At 35.6% G+C, this 15,757-nt stretch overlaps 1 protein-coding gene across 1 annotated transcript; it reads left to right on the top strand.

Annotated features, from left to right (window-relative positions):
* Positions 1–5,594: 5,594 nt before the first annotated feature.
* TUSC1 (tumor suppressor candidate 1) lies at positions 5,595–7,190 on the top strand. Its single transcript, XM_031943417.1, has one exon. It carries the CDS (start codon positions 5,682–5,684, stop codon positions 6,402–6,404), a length of 723 nt encoding a protein of 240 aa, XP_031799277.1. The 5' UTR covers positions 5,595–5,681; the 3' UTR covers positions 6,405–7,190.
* The last annotated feature ends 8,567 nt before the right edge of the window (positions 7,191–15,757 follow it).

The following is a 15,757-nucleotide window of genomic DNA, read 5'->3' on the forward strand; positions in this document are numbered from 1 at the left end:
ACTTTTCTCCTCTCTTGATTTCAACAAAACTATTCTTTTTTTATCTCTTAATAAAAGTTTATTGCATGAATATATTGGTTGAATAATAAAATGGACCATACTTTTTACCTTACATGAGGAAGGGGATGGTGAAAAAAAATAGATTAATGATCTCTGTTCCTTCTCTACCTCTAAGGTGAAGAGCAAAGTTAGGTTAAAGATTAATCATGGATAGAAAAATGGTATAATTAATGTATATCAAACAACTTGAGGATCTTTACTCGATCTTGCTTTGTCAATTTATACTATTTCCCCAGAACATCTAAAAAATTTTTATGGAGGAATAAAAGTGAGAAAGAGGGTTTCTGTCCCTATCAAATGTGGAGTATGAGAAAGTTTTTGTAGAGTTGGGAGCAGCAAGGAAGGATGGATATATATTTCTCACATCTCAGACTCTGAAGATGCATTTTCTTTTTATAGGAAATTATACTTGTGTCAACCTGAAAAGGTATGTATTATTATTCCAGGCAAATGGAATGCCTAGACTCCTTTCCTGTTTTCTAAGTGTTGTTTTTCTAGAAGGGATAGAACTAAGAATATTTAGAGAAGTCAGAATTTCAACCTGCTTCCTACACTTTTAAATCTTCTGGTAAATAACAGGAATTGCTTATAGCTTAAGGTCATATGAAGAAGCCTAAAGATTCAAAGGAATCTCTGAAGAGCTATTTCATAAGAAAGTTCAGTATTTGTTGGCTTCTTAACAAGTAGGGGTGCCCTATATCAAGATATCTTATTTGGCATCAAAAGAACAAAAATCCTTGATAGCTGTGGTTAACCTATTTGTGTATGTAGTTGTTGTGGGGATCTTTTTTGGAGCTTTGAAACAACTGACTTACTACTTAAAGCAAACTTTTGTGAGACCAGAAATCAATGGAAATCATGGCAAGGGTGAATGGAGACAATCAATGTCTTTAGAAATAGATCGCAAAGAAAAGTAGATCAGCTTTTAGAGATGAAAAACTGTGGAGGCCGTCTCCAACTACCTAGGATACATCTTGAACTGGCTACTACAAAGTCTATCAATCAGAATTTAAGACATGTCTAGTATTTAGCAGGCACTGTGCTGAGCTCCATGAATACCTCCCTTCAACCCCACTCCAGTCTAAAAAGGCAAAAGACAGTCCCTGATGTCCAAGAGCTTATGATTGGGGAACACAGAAAGCAAAAAAATATGTACAATATTCATATTGATTAGGGAAAAATTAAGAGGGGAAAGGCATTAGAATTAAAAGAGAAAAGCTTTATTGTAAAGGGTGAGATTTTAGGAAAGACTTAAGGAAAACCAGGGAAGACAGAAGGCAGAAGGGAAAAAAACGAGAAGGGGGAGCATTTCAGATATGGGGGAGAAAGGAGTCATAGAAAATGTTCTGAGAAATGGACTGTGTTGTTCACGGAATAGCAAGGTGATCAGTCAGTGTCACTGGATAGGATACATTTCTGGAAAAGTATTAGTGTAAAGGGCTGAAACTTGAGTTGATGCACTATCAGACAACCAAGCACTTAAGACTAATTACCAATTGGGCAATACTCTATAAGCATATGCTTGGAAAATAGCCCTTCCCACTATCCTGTGCTGGCTTGATAATTGGTGTATACAGAGAATTGTAGGAGAGACTAGGGGGTAGAGTAAGACTAGCCAGAGTCACTTCTGGGGGGGAGACAAAGGAGGAAGGTTTCAGAGTTTCTGCTTCCATCCAATTCAATCCTATCTCTAAAGACCAAGAATAAAGATTAAGGACTTTTGCTTATCCTGACTCTGGCTGATTCTAAGGTATCCAGGGTGCTGGCATGATCATCAAATATTAGGAGGTGGAAAGGTTGAGAAGGGCTCTAAATGTCAAACAGAAGATTTTGTATTTGATACTGGAGAATCAGTTTAGCCATATTAAACTCAAAATCTAAAACTGAACTCATTCCTCCTAAACTTTCTGTTCTAATTTCCTTAGTATTGAAAGGAGTGTCATCCCTCCATGTACCCAGATTCCCAAATGAGATGTCATCCTTGACTTTTCAATCTAACTCCCTAAATTCCATCAGTGCTTGTCCTGTGTTTCTACATTTTCAATCTTTTATAAGCCCTTTCTCTCCTTTGATACTGCAATTACCCTGGTCCAACCCCTCTTCAGGAATAAGACCACTTACAATGGCTTGCTGATCAGTCTACTTTCCTCAAATTTTTCTACATCCTTCACATAACAGCTTTTTTTTTTTTTTTTAAATGATCTTCCCAAAGTAACCATTACCACTTTGCTATAATTAACTTCAGTAGCTATTACTTCCTGGATCAAAAATAAAATCATTTGGCTTTTAAAATCCTTCATAACTTTACTGCTTTCTACATTTCAAGTATTCTTATTCTCTCTCTTGCTCTGTGAGTCAATAACACTGGCCTCTTGCATTCCTTTTTAGAAGGAACTTTAGCATTTTTACTGACTGTCTCCTATGCCAGAATTTTTTCTTTCATCTCTGCCTCACAGCTTCTTTGGTTTTCTCAAAAATCTTAACTAAAGCCTCACCTTCATCAAGAAGTCTTTTCCTCTGGGACACTTGATGCATTTGTTGGTGGAGTTGTGAACAGATCCAACTATTCTGGAGAGCAATTTGGAACTATACTCAAAAAGTTATCAAACTATGCATATCCTTTGATCCAGCAGTGTTACTACTGGGCTTATATCCCAAAAACATATTAAAGAAGGGAAAGGGACTTGTATTTGCAAAAATGTTTGTGGCTTTTTGTAGTGGCTAGAAACTGGAAATTGAATGCATACCCATCAATTGGAGAATGGTTGGGTAAATTGTGGTATATGAATGTTATGGAACATTATTGTTCTGTAAAAAATGACCAGCAGGATGAATTCAGAGAGGTTTGGAGAGACTTACATGAACTGATGCTAAGTGAAATGAGCAGAACCAGGAGATTATTCACAGTAACAATAGTATTTTATATGAGGATCAATTCTGATGGAAGTGTCTATCTTCAACGATGAGAGGATCTAAATCAGTTCCAATTGATCAGTAATGAACAGAACCAGCTACACTCAGAGACAGAACACTGGGAAATGAGTGTGGACCACAACATAGCATTTACACTCTATTGTTTGCTTGCATTTTTGTTTTCTTGCCAGGTTATTTTTATCTTCTTTCTAAATTCAATTTTTCTTGTGTAGCAAGACAACTATATAAGTATGTATACATATATTGTATTTAAAATATACTTTAACATATTTTAACCTGCCATCTAGGAGAGGGGGTGGAGGGAAAGAAGAGAAAAGTTGGAACAGAAGTTTAAAAAAAAAAGTCTTTTCCTGTCTTGCCTTCACTGTGATACTATCCCCAATTCAGTCTGTATATATCTTACTTTTACATAGTTACTTAAATACTATCCACCTCTATTATATAGCACTCTTTGGGAATTGGGGCTGTAGTTTGTTTTTGTGTATGTGTGTATACATTTTTAGCTTCCTGTGTTAAATGCAGTGTTTGACACACAGTTGATACTTAATGCTGACTGGGAAAAGCAGTACTAGTGATAAAAAAAAAAAGGAAGGAAGAAGGAAAGAGAGGAAGGGAGGGAAGGAGGAAGGAAGGAAGGAAGAAAAGGACAGAAGGAAGGAAAGCAGGAAATAAGGAAAGAAAGAAAAAAATGAAAGAAAAAAGAAAAAGAAAGGAAGAAAAAGAAGGAAAGAAAAAAGAGAAAGAAGAAAGGAAGAAAAGAAGGGAATAAAGAAGGAGGGGAGGAGAGGAGGTGGGAGAGAAGTAAAGTAAGAAGGAAAAAAAAATTTCATCAAAGCCTAGTCTGAGAAAAATACTGAATGCTCCCAGCTAAGAATGTTGTAATACATAACCTTATAGCAGAAGTTGAGTGGAGTGTAATAGTTGAGATATCTAATGTGGTTGCTTTGAAATTCAGGAGCCATCAAATCAAAGAAACCTAAGAGAAAGACAAAACTGAATCAGAAGTGACTAAGGCTCTTTGGATAGAGGCATTGGGATGTATTATGTTAAGGATTTTTCCATTTTCCTTCACCCTTTCAACATAACTTTCCTTCTTTCATTTTATGAAATTTACAAGGGAGAAAGTTATGAACATGAAATGAGGATGTCTCACAAGAGCTTTTCCAATACTTTCTGGGGTTGTCAGAAAACAATCCTCTAAAGCTTATCTGGGCACTTAAAGGTCGGTGGCACTTAAAAGATTACATATATGGTGGGTTATTAAAACTTTTCTCTAGAGATCTTAGTCACAAGTTTTTGTGATGTAAATGCTAGCTGCCTTTCTGCTCTTCTCTCTATTCAATAAACTCCAGTGGTTTTCCATTTCCTCTAAGTTAGAATATAAAATTTTATGTTTGGCTAATTTAAAGCCTTTCATCACCTGGTCTCTTCCTACCTTTCCATTCTTTTTATATCTCTTTCTCCACGATTCACTGACAATGGATTCCTTATTGTTCCTCAAAAAATAATCATCTTTGATATTGTGGGATTTTCATTGGTTGTCACCCAGGTCTGGAATATTTTTCCTTTTTTGTCTACACCTCCGGTTTTTCTTCCTCTCAATTAACATCTCACTTTTTCCAAGAAATCTTTCAAGGTCACTTTTAATTGTAGTGTCTTCCCTCTCATCATTATTTCCAATTTATCTGTTGTTATTTGTTCATTGTATGCTTATTGTCTCTAATTAGGAGCTTAATAAAAAGCTTTATTTGACTTTTATAAAATCTATTGAAATAAAAACCTTATTTTTCAACGAACCTTTGGAAAAACATTTATTTAGAAATAGGCAGACCTCAACTACTTTAAGTATGTGACTCAATTTAACCTCATCCTTGATATTGTTCACTTTTTCAATCGTGTCCGATTCTTTTATGAACCCTTTTGAGGTTTTCTTGGCAAAAATGCTGAAATAGTTTGCCAATTTCTTCTCTACGTTTTTGTCCAGATGTTTAAACTGGGGCAAAAAGAGTCAAACGACTTCTCTAGGGCTATACAACTAAGTGTTTGAAGGCAAATTCGAACTCAGGCTGAAGTCTTCCCCATTCCAGGCTCCAATGCGCCACCTAGTTGCCCTGCCTTCTCGATATGTCGCTTAATCAGCTGGCCTGTACTACTAATTATCTATCTATCTATCTATCTATATACACACATACATATATATATATGTATTAATATTTACTTTTTTTTTGGTACTTGTTTTATCTCGCGTATATGCAACTTAGTTGCAAGTGCTCATCCGGGTGGCTTTCTGCGAAGTCAAGGCCTCACTCCCTTGGCGGGCTGGTTTAAACCAATCCTTCCAGGGCAGCCGCCTCCTCCAACAGCAACACTGCCTGGGGAATGCGCGGCTGAGAATCATCAGGCAACTCCGGGTCGGTACTGTCTGGGGGTCAGTCCCCAAACTCGCAAATGGCCCAAGAGGGTAACCGTATCTCAAAGAGACGGGACACGCCTCAGGCCGAGAATCGGCCTCTCTGAAACAGACGCTAGAAGCCGCGGTTGCCACCACCTCTTCCTCCATAGTTTGGGCGGCGGCGGCGGCGGCGGCGGCGGGGGCAGGAGCTACCTCTCCTCTTCCCCGGTGTGCGGCGGCTGCAGGCGCAGCCGACCAGCAGGGCTGGCGGGCGAGGCAGCTGCGTATTGTACTGATGTGGCGCATGCGTGGTGCCGCCGCCAGGCGCTGGGGTTGCGGCGGCGACGATGGCGATGGCGATAGAGGGGTTACCTGTGGCCGTGGCCAGGAACGTTTGGCCCGGGCGTTCGGAGGGGCCGGCGGCAGCGGCTGCTGTTGCCGCGGCGGTTGGAGAGGCCGCGCGGGCGGTGCCCGCCAGCAGCTGGAGGAGCGATTCGCGGACCTGGCCGCAAGCCACCAGGAGGCTATTCGCGCGCGGGATGAGCGGGACCGACAGAACGCGCGACTGCGCGAAGAGAACGGGCGCTTGCGACTAGAGAATCGGCGGCTGAAGCGCGAGAACCGGAGCCTCTTTCGACAGGCGCTGCAGCGGCAGGACGAAGAACAGTCTCGGGAACCCATGCGACCCCCCCAGACCGTGGCTGGGGGAGGGGAGCACCATGAGCCCGACCAGGGGGAGGAAGAAGGAGGTTCCCGCGGCCACGCCCAGGGCGTCACAGCCGACTCAAAAGAAAGGAGAGCTGGAAATGTACCTGTTGAGCCGGGAAGCCCTAGGGCCCTGAGGGCCCGCCTAGAGATGCTAGAGGCCATGTACCGCAGGGCCCTGCTGCAGCTTCACCATGAACAGCAATGGCAGCATCGTCGAGCCCAGGCCCAGAAGAAGGAGGCAAAGGATGAAGAGGAAGAACGGCAGCTTCAGCTCCAGATGCAAGCTCCAGACTCCGTACCCTTTCTCTAGTTTACGCGGCTTGAAAGAGCAGAGGCGGGGCTGCTTTTCTGACTGGAATGGGGAAGGGGTTCACTCCATCCTTCTCCCGCCTCCCAGGCTCGCACACTTGTGCATCAAATGCTAGGACATATGGACATTTCCCTTCTCACCCCTGCCCCCCCCCCCCCCCCCCCCCCCCCCCCCACAGGGTCAGGGAGTTTTCATTCTTCAGTCTTAGGTTGGAACCAGGTCAGGAAGCCCTCGCAGGAGCCACATAATCAGGGTCACAGGCTGGAGACTTAGCCTCTGCCATATGCGAGTGCCAGTGGCATTTAAGTGAAATTACTTTCAAAAGAAAGAAAGAAAGAAAATAACAAACACAAAACTACCTGAGAGAACTGGATGCCAAACTGTGCCTCCTAATGACTGAACTATGTCCTACTTGCTACCCCTACTTAATTTTTTTGAGGACTTATGTTTTGCCTCATTTTGATTCTTTTGAGACTTGAAAGTAACCAGTTTGTTTTCCAATGGCTTAGCCTGATCTTTGACTCATTCTTTCTAAAAGATCAAAGGCCCAGCCATTTGTTGTGAATGTAGGCAAGGTTTAAATAGATGACTTAAATTTAGAGTTTTGTTTTCTTTTTAACAAAATTAATAGAAATTAATCCATTCTTATATTATCTTTGATTCCAGCCTTCTATTTGTTTAGTACTGATTTATTTACCCTTATCATTTTTTTTTTTTGCCTCTGGGGCTTTTGAATAAGTAACAAGTTAAATAAAATTTTGGTATATTGATAAAAATTTCCAGGACTGTTATTTATAGATTAAATTTTGTAGTACTTTATTTTAGATGTATTTTTATCAAAATAAGTTTGCTTCTTAAAAATGATATTCAAATGGATTTTTAGAATATATTTTAGCAGCTATTGTAGTTTTTTTGTTATTATTCAAGAACTTTTGGAATTCTTAACTAAATATTATAAACTGACTAAAAAGTATAATTGAACAATTACATTAAGGAAGTATATGGCACATAAAATTTTGGGAAGCTACATATAGATAAACCATTTAAAGTGGTTGAGCTAACAATTCCAGATTAAGAAATCATTTCCCTAAGTAAATACAACCTTTATAATGGAAGAGAGAAAAGATATGTAGTTATTGCATCTCAAAATTCTGGCATTATATAGTATAGTTTTTATGATGTCTCCATGAACACAAATTTTGTACTTAATGGTCAGTTGTTACACATATATAGTTCAAAGCATTTTGCATGACTATTCTTGTTCAAATCACCTTTTCTTGGCAAGAAATGAGGCGACTAATTTCCTATCCCACTCCAGCTGGATTAAGAATCAGAAACAAATTTTGCTACATGTGGCATATAAAAAGAAGTTAAGGAAAGAACTCTAGCATTGAGGTTCAAAAAGAAAAAAAAAACTGGCATTGGAATAGAGACTACCTATATAATTATGGATAAGCCAGTCTGGGTCTGTTTTCTCATGTATAAAATTAAGGAGTTGGCCTAAAATGATTTCTAGGGAAGTTATAAATCACATTATATAATCATGATAAGAATAGTCATATCTTGGAAAAACGTTGTAGGAAAAAAATCTCTAAAAACATTGCTTTTCAGACTAGAATTCATACAAGATTACTGTTAGCTAGGGATGTCATTACTATATTTATGAAGTTAATTACAATTTGTATTACCACTTTTGTGTAGGTGAAGAACATGGAAATATAACAAGACTAATAATTTAGGGGGGGAAAAACACATGCCCATTTAAATACTGATACTTCTGTTTCCATAATATTTTTTTTACTATAGTCATTGCCAGTAGCAAACTTATCTAGTGATCAAGTTGTTTTGTAAAATTTGTTTAAAAACTATGCAGGTTTCCAAGCATGGTTTATGGAAAGTATTTTTAAAAGGTAGCTGAAAACTAAAATTAATTTGAAAATAATGTGTATTTAAACTTTTAACATTTGCTAAAATGGGTTAACTATGCTGCTGCTTTATTGTAAAAATATCTCATTATTAAAGTAGTGTGTAAAATAGATGTTTTAAGGGGATGAAGTCCATGAGAGTTTGAGTTAAGGCAGTAGATCTGTAATATCTCAAGTTGAAAAATAGTTAATACATACTTGCAAGTAATGACACCTTTTAGGCTTTTAATTTTTATCATTTTAGATGACCTCAGACATTGAATGGAAAATGCTTTTTAAACCATAAAATGGTTGTTTTTATTTTATTAAAACCATTAAAAACCATTTTACATACACACACACACACACACACGAAGAGAGAGAGAGAGACAGCAGTATAATTGCTCATGCCGGATGCCACTGTTTGGGACCTAGGCAGGGTGGGGCCTCCTTAGACAGACCCTCTATCCCCAAGTACTAGTGCTAAAGACTAATTAGTTGAGCCCACTGTAACTTATCCCTGAACTTAAGTGATCTTGTAATAAGGATCACAAATGTTTGCCTGTTCTTTTTAGAGCATTACAAAATTGCTAGGTAATGCTAACTTGTGTTTCTAGTTATCCATTAAAACTAATGGACAGATTTTGAACAAATTCCAACAAAGCCATTGTTTTTTAGTATATACTTGAAAACTTCTTATTAGCCTTAATTAAATATTATAAGATATATCTTTGTTAATTGCTTATGATTATTTCCATTATGCAATCATAAAATGATAAAGCAAACTATAAAAAAAGTATTTTTATGACATTTCCAGAAATTTTGCTTCCAGATAATAAAACACTGTTCATAGAGATTAGAAAATCTAATGGAAGATTTGGCAAGCAGATTTTGGCAAATGTTGATATGTAGTACAAACTTTATTAAAAATAAGATTTGTAACCCCACTTTTATTCATAAAAATATCTTTATATTTCTCTTATATCAGGTGTGCAAATTAAAGAGAGCACTTGTATTTTATATACCTATTACTCATTGTATTCATGGCATGAGCATTTATTCTCTGCATGGATGGTGTTACAAAGAGGAGTTGAGCAGGATGGTAAATATATCAGAGAAACTATATTTACACTTCAGTTATTTGTAGTCTTCACAGTGTAATGTTTATTTGATCTGAAATCTGCAATATTCAGACATCTACATGCAAATGTGAGCATAAAAATATTCCAGAGGAAACTATAATATTTAGATAATGCCTTTGCTTCTTTGGAGCAAACATTCAATAATAAACTGCATATTATATGAATAGAAGAACTGCAAAATATTTTAAATGCTTTTCAAATACAGTTGGAATGCTTAGGTATGCTACATTTGAAGTCAAAGCATGAATACTGCATCTGATACTACCCATTTAACTTAGGACAAATTATTTAAGTTCTCAACCAGGACACTCACATTGAAGACCAAAGGCTTTCTTGCCAAGAAGTCTTTCAGTTATCATTCTTCTTAGGAAATTAAATGTCATTTCTTGAACATGATGTTTGGCATTAATTCAGTTTTTAAAATCCTAGGGAATGTGTGAAAAAAATTTAAAAGGCACTTTTGCATAATTTAAATGTTTAAAAAAGGCATACTTATGCATCTGGAAATATTTTCTTATTTTTTATTATTTGCATTCCAAATTTTTTTCTTTTTAATGAAAACAAAACAATCTAGATTCAGTAAATGTTCACTTTCTGATTAGACATTTTTTGACTCATCTTTTCAATCCTCATATAACTTAAATTAAGATGAAAATATTGAAAACAAAAATACAGGCTGTGTAATTAATTTAGTGTTGATACAACATATATTTTTTAAAAAAATTATTGTTCTTTGGAAAGAAAGTCATTAAAAATTTCTAAAGGCATCTTTTTGTATATGTAATGACACTAGAATTCTTAACTACAATCAGCTTAGCTTTTAACAGTTTACTTATGCCTCACTTCAGTAAAAAAACATCTTTTTTAGATTACTTTTAATTATAGTTTTAATCATTTTGTTGATTACAAATTTTGTAGGTATTCATTCTTTTTTGTGGTGGTACATTTATCACATTGTTTCAGACAGTCCAAGATTATATTTGTGCTTAAAAAATTTTTGGACTAAAAGACATGCTATTGAATATATGATCTTTTAAAGCGGGCTTTCTTAAATATAATAATATTGAAAAATAATAAAATAACTGACAGTCAAGTCCTTTTATTGTCTTTTTATATACCTACTCTTTTTTTTTTCTTTGTATTTCCGTAATTAACTGTAAGTAACCGAATCAATTAAGGCTTATTGATTTTCCCTTTTTTACATGCCCCCTTTTTTCATTTAAATCAGTACTACCCAAGTTTAGGTCTTCATCACCTTTCAAATGGACAATTGGAATAATCTCTCAATTAGTCCTGTTTTTAGTCTTTACCCTTTCCAATTCATCCTCCTTATAACTACTAAAATGATATTGCTGAAGCATAGGCCTGACCATGAAACTCCCTTCCCCTCACCAGGTTGCAGTTTCACCCATTTTCTCCAGTATAAAATACTGTACATATCATTCAACTTGACATTTAAAGTCTATGATCTAGAGCTCAGCTCTCCATATTATTACTCTTCTTCACAAATTCTACAGTCTAGCAAAAATGCCCTATTTCTTGTTTTATGCACATTGTATCTCCCTCTTTGTACCATTACACATTATTCCTGTAATGCTTACTTCTTCACTTTATCTTTGAACCCTAAGCTTCCTTTAAAGCTCATTTCTAGGACCTCCATCTCCATGAGGCCTTTCTTATACAACTAGTTATTAACTTCTCCCCCTAAATTTTATATTTACTTTGTATGTTTATCTACTTCTACAAGTACAAGCTGTTTCTATCATAAATGTAAGCACATTGAAGATAGAGATTATATTTTGTCTTTGTCTTTCAATCTAAAGCACTGGTATGTTTGAAAATTAAAGTAAACCGAAAGTGATTCCAGCATAACAAATTTATTAGTTAGGCTGGTAGTAACCAATAAATTGGTCTTTTAAAACTAGATATGTTTTCCTTATTGGCTTGACCATATAATATTTGGACCTCCCTGACAAAAGTAGGATAATCTTGATTGGAAGACATTTTAATGAGGAGGTAGGTTAAGAGTCATCTCACCTTCTCCCTATTACTTCCTCCTTGGGAAATTTGAATAGGCTGCAAATCATGGAAATAGTCCTTCTCAATGAATTTGGATGAAGTGGGTGTTGGGTGAAATTACAAAGTAAATTTTAGGAGGAAAATGGACAATGGGTAATGTTACTAAGATGAATAATACAGGGTGGAAATACAAGTTAAAATAACACAATTGACACTCAAATGATCCTGAAATTACCTGAGGAAAGAGTAGAGATAATTATAACACAAAAGATTGACTTTTAGACAAGTTTGTTTATTTTCCTGAAAGAGAAATGAAGACTGAAAGTTAAGGGGTATTAATTTATGTCAGCTCCACTAAGTCCTAAAATCGATTTAACTTCAATTTTCAGTTTTAAAGTGAACTATTTGTGAAGTAAACTATGTGTGAAGATGGCAGAAAGGAGACATATCTTGATCTGAGCTCTTCCTGACATCCTGACATCCTGGAGATCAACACAAAATCAAAGCTCCGAACTGGTTTTGGAGTGACAGAATCCACAAACATTTAGAGTATAAGATATTTCAAGCAAATGATATTTTGGAAGAACTTCAGAAAAGGTCTGTTTGAGTCAGGCAGACCAAGGCAGATGCAGAGCAAAGACCCACAGTGGTGTGGAGTCCATGCCCCAGCAATGTACAGGGAGGCTTTTAGCAAAAATATAGCAGCATTGTCTACTAGGTTCTTTGTACAAGCCAGAGGATGAGCAGATTAGCTGTGAGACATCCTCTGAACTCTAGGATAATATGGGACTTGACCACTCCCACCCAGCACCAGAAGTCAGCATCATGGACCCAGCACATCCACTGTCACCTATAGAGAAAGTTTCAGACAGTGTCCTCTTTGCCCAAAGAACAGAGATCAACCTTTTTTTAAAAAATGAGCAAAAAAAGGAAAAAGAACTCTGATCATAGATAGTTTTTATGTCCATAGAGAAAAAAAGACCTCAAATCCTGAGGACACTAAAAGCAAATCATTTCCAAATAAAGGCCCAAAGGGGAATATGATTTTGTTCCCATCATAAAAGGCTCTCTTGGAAGAATTCAAAAAGTATACTAAAAGAAAGATAAAAGAAAAATGAAGAAAGAAAATGAGAACATCACAGGAGAATTTGGAAAAGCAATCATAAGAATTATCTGAAAAAAATTCCTTGCAAAATAGATTAGACAAAATGGAAAAAGAAAACAATTCCTTGAAAAACAGAATTTATAATATCCAAAAAAAATTCCATTGAACAAAACAATTCATGTAAAAAATTCACTAAAAATTAAAATTGAACAAATGGAAATGAATGACTCAATGAGAAATCAAGAATCAGTCAAACAAATCCAGAAAAAAATGAAAAAAAAAGAAAATGTAAAATACTTCATTGGAAAAACAATTGACCTGGAAAATAAATGTAGGAGAGACAATCTAAGAATATTGGATTTCCTGAAAACCATGATAAAAAAAAAGCCTAGACATCATCTTTCAGGAAATCATCAAGAAAAACTGCCTGGTGTCCTGGAACCAGAGGAAAAATGCCCATTAAAAGAATTCCCTGATCACTTCCTGAAAGAGACCTCAAAATAAAAAGTATGTCATACCTAAATTTTAGAATTATTAGATCAAGGAAAAATATACTGCGAGCAGACAGAACGAAAGAATTCAAATATTGAGGAGCCACAAATAGGAATACCCAGGACCTAACAGCTTCCACTTTAAAGGATTGAAGGGCCTGGAATTTCATATTCCAAAAGGCATGTTTTGCAGCAAGAATCAACTATCCAGCAAAATTGAGCATAATCTTTCAGGGAAGAAGATGGACATTCAATTATATAGGTCAATTTCATTTATTTCTTATGAAAAGCCCAGAGCTGAACAGAAAATCTGATCGACAAAAGCAGAACTCAAAAAAGCATAAAAAGTTAAGCAGGAAAGAACTCTTGAGAACTATATTTCTGTTATGGGTATACATAGAGAGTACAAGTATAATTTGATTTTATTGTAATAATATAAAAAACAAACAGGAGATGGAAAGGAAATGGTATTGGAAGAAGAGAAAATGGAGGTAAAATTAAATAAAATACATTTCAAGAAGAGGCAAAAAAGGCTTCTTATAATAGAGGAAAGAAGGGAGGGTGATGAGCATTGTGTGAATCTCACGCTTATCAGATTTGTCTCAAAGAGAGACTATCAGACATACATACCTTCACAGAGAAACTTGTCTCACCCTATAGGGAAGTAGAGGGAGAGGAAAAGGAAAGGGAAAAACTGATAGAAGGGAGAACAGAAATAGAAGGGAAAAGGAATAACAAAAAGGGAGGGGCTGTAAAAAGGGAAGGTTTTTTGAGGGAGGTGGTTTCAGAAGCAAAATACTGGGAAGGAGGGAAATGGGGAAAGTAAATAGAAAAGTATAACTTGGGAAAAATAAGATGGTAGGAAATACAGAATTGGTCATTTTAATTGTGAATGGAATGAACTCTGCCATAAAAGAGAAGCAAAGAGCAGACTGGATTAAAAGCCAAAATCTTTCAATCTGCTTGCAAGAAACACATTTAAAGCAGAGTGATACATACAGAGTAAAAGGCTGGAGAAGAATCTATTGTGCTTCAGCTGAATAAAAAAAGCAGGGGTAGTAATCCTGATCTCAGATCAAGCAAAATAAAAAATACATCTAATTAAAAAGTTAAGGAAGGAAACTATACCTTGCTAAAAAGTACCACAGATAATGAAGTAATATTAATATGAAACATATATGCACCAAGTGATATAGAATCCTAGTTCCTAGAAGAAAAGTTAAGAAAGCGGTAAGAAGAAATAGATAACAAAATTATTCTATTATAGTATCTAGATAAATCAAACTACAAAATAAACAAGAAGTTAAGGGGGTAAATAGAATTTTAGGAAAGTTAAATATCATAGACCTTAGGAGAAAATTGAATGGAGACAGAAAGGAGCCTACTTTTTTCTCAGCACTTCCTGGAACCTACACAAAAATGAATCATATATTAGGGTATAAAAACCTTAAAATCAAATGCAGAAAGGCAATAATAGTAAATGCATCTTTTTCAGATCATAATGCAATAAAAATTACAAGTAATAAAGGGCCAGAGAAAAATAGAACAAAAATTATTTGGAAACTAAATAATCTTATCCTAAAGAATGAGTGGGTGAAACAACAACTCATCGAAACAATCAATAATTTCATCCTAGAGAATGACAATAATGAGAAAACATACCAAAATATGTAGGATGCAGCCAAAGCAGAAATTAGGAGAAATGTTATATCTCTACATCTTATTTACATAAAATAGAAAAACCAATGAATTGGGCTTGCAACTTAAAAAGCTATAGAAAGAACAAATTAAAACCCCCCAATAAAATAAGAAATTTGAAATTCTGAAATAAAAAGGGAGATTAATAAAATTGAAAGTAAAATAATAATAAAAAATGAAAAATGAAAATAAACTAATAAACAAAACTGAGCTGATTTTATGGGGAAAAAACAGCAAAATAGATAAATCTTTAGTTAACTTTATCACAGTGTCAAAATGCAAAAAGCAAACTTTCCACCAATGACAAGGAAATTGGAGAAATAATTAGACACTATTTTGAACAACTGTATACAAATAAATATGATAATCTAAATGAGATGGATGAATATTTACAAAAATAGAGATTGCCTAGAATAACATAGGAGTAAATAAGTTACTTAATAGTACCATTTTAGAAAAAGAAATTGAACAAGCGATTGATCAACTCTCTAAGAAAAAGTCTCCAGGGCCAGTTAGATTTACATATGAATTCTATTCCAATGCCATGCAAACTATTTGAAAAAATAGGGAAAAAAGGAATCCTACTAAAATCTTTTTATAACTGGTGCTGAAACCTAAGCTAGGTAGGGTGAAAACAGAAAAATAAATTCATCAACAAATTTTCCTATTGAATGTTGATGCAAAAATCATTTTTTAAAAAATAATTATAACTTTTTATTGACAGAACCCATGCCTGGGGAATTTTTTACAACATTATCCCTTGCACTCATTTCTGTTTCAACTTTTCCCCTTCCTCCCTCCACCCCCTCCCCCAGATGGCAAGCAGTCCTATACATGTTAAATATGTCACAGTATATCCTAGATACAATATATGTGTGCAGAACGGAACAGTGCTCTTGTTGCACAAGAAGAATTGGATTTAGAAGGTAAAATATTTTTACCCGGGAAGAAAAACAAAAATGATGTAAAAATCTTACATAAAATATGATCTTAA

The sequence above is a fragment of the Sarcophilus harrisii genome, chromosome 1 (assembly GCF_902635505.1).
Source record: "Sarcophilus harrisii chromosome 1, mSarHar1.11, whole genome shotgun sequence".
NCBI lineage: Eukaryota > Metazoa > Chordata > Mammalia > Dasyuromorphia > Dasyuridae > Sarcophilus > Sarcophilus harrisii.

Excerpts from the sequence above, each read along its gene's own strand:
- TUSC1 (XM_031943417.1), top strand. The coding sequence starts at position 5,682 with ATGTGGCGCATGCGTGGTGCCGCCGCCAGGCGCTGGGGTTGCGGCGGC.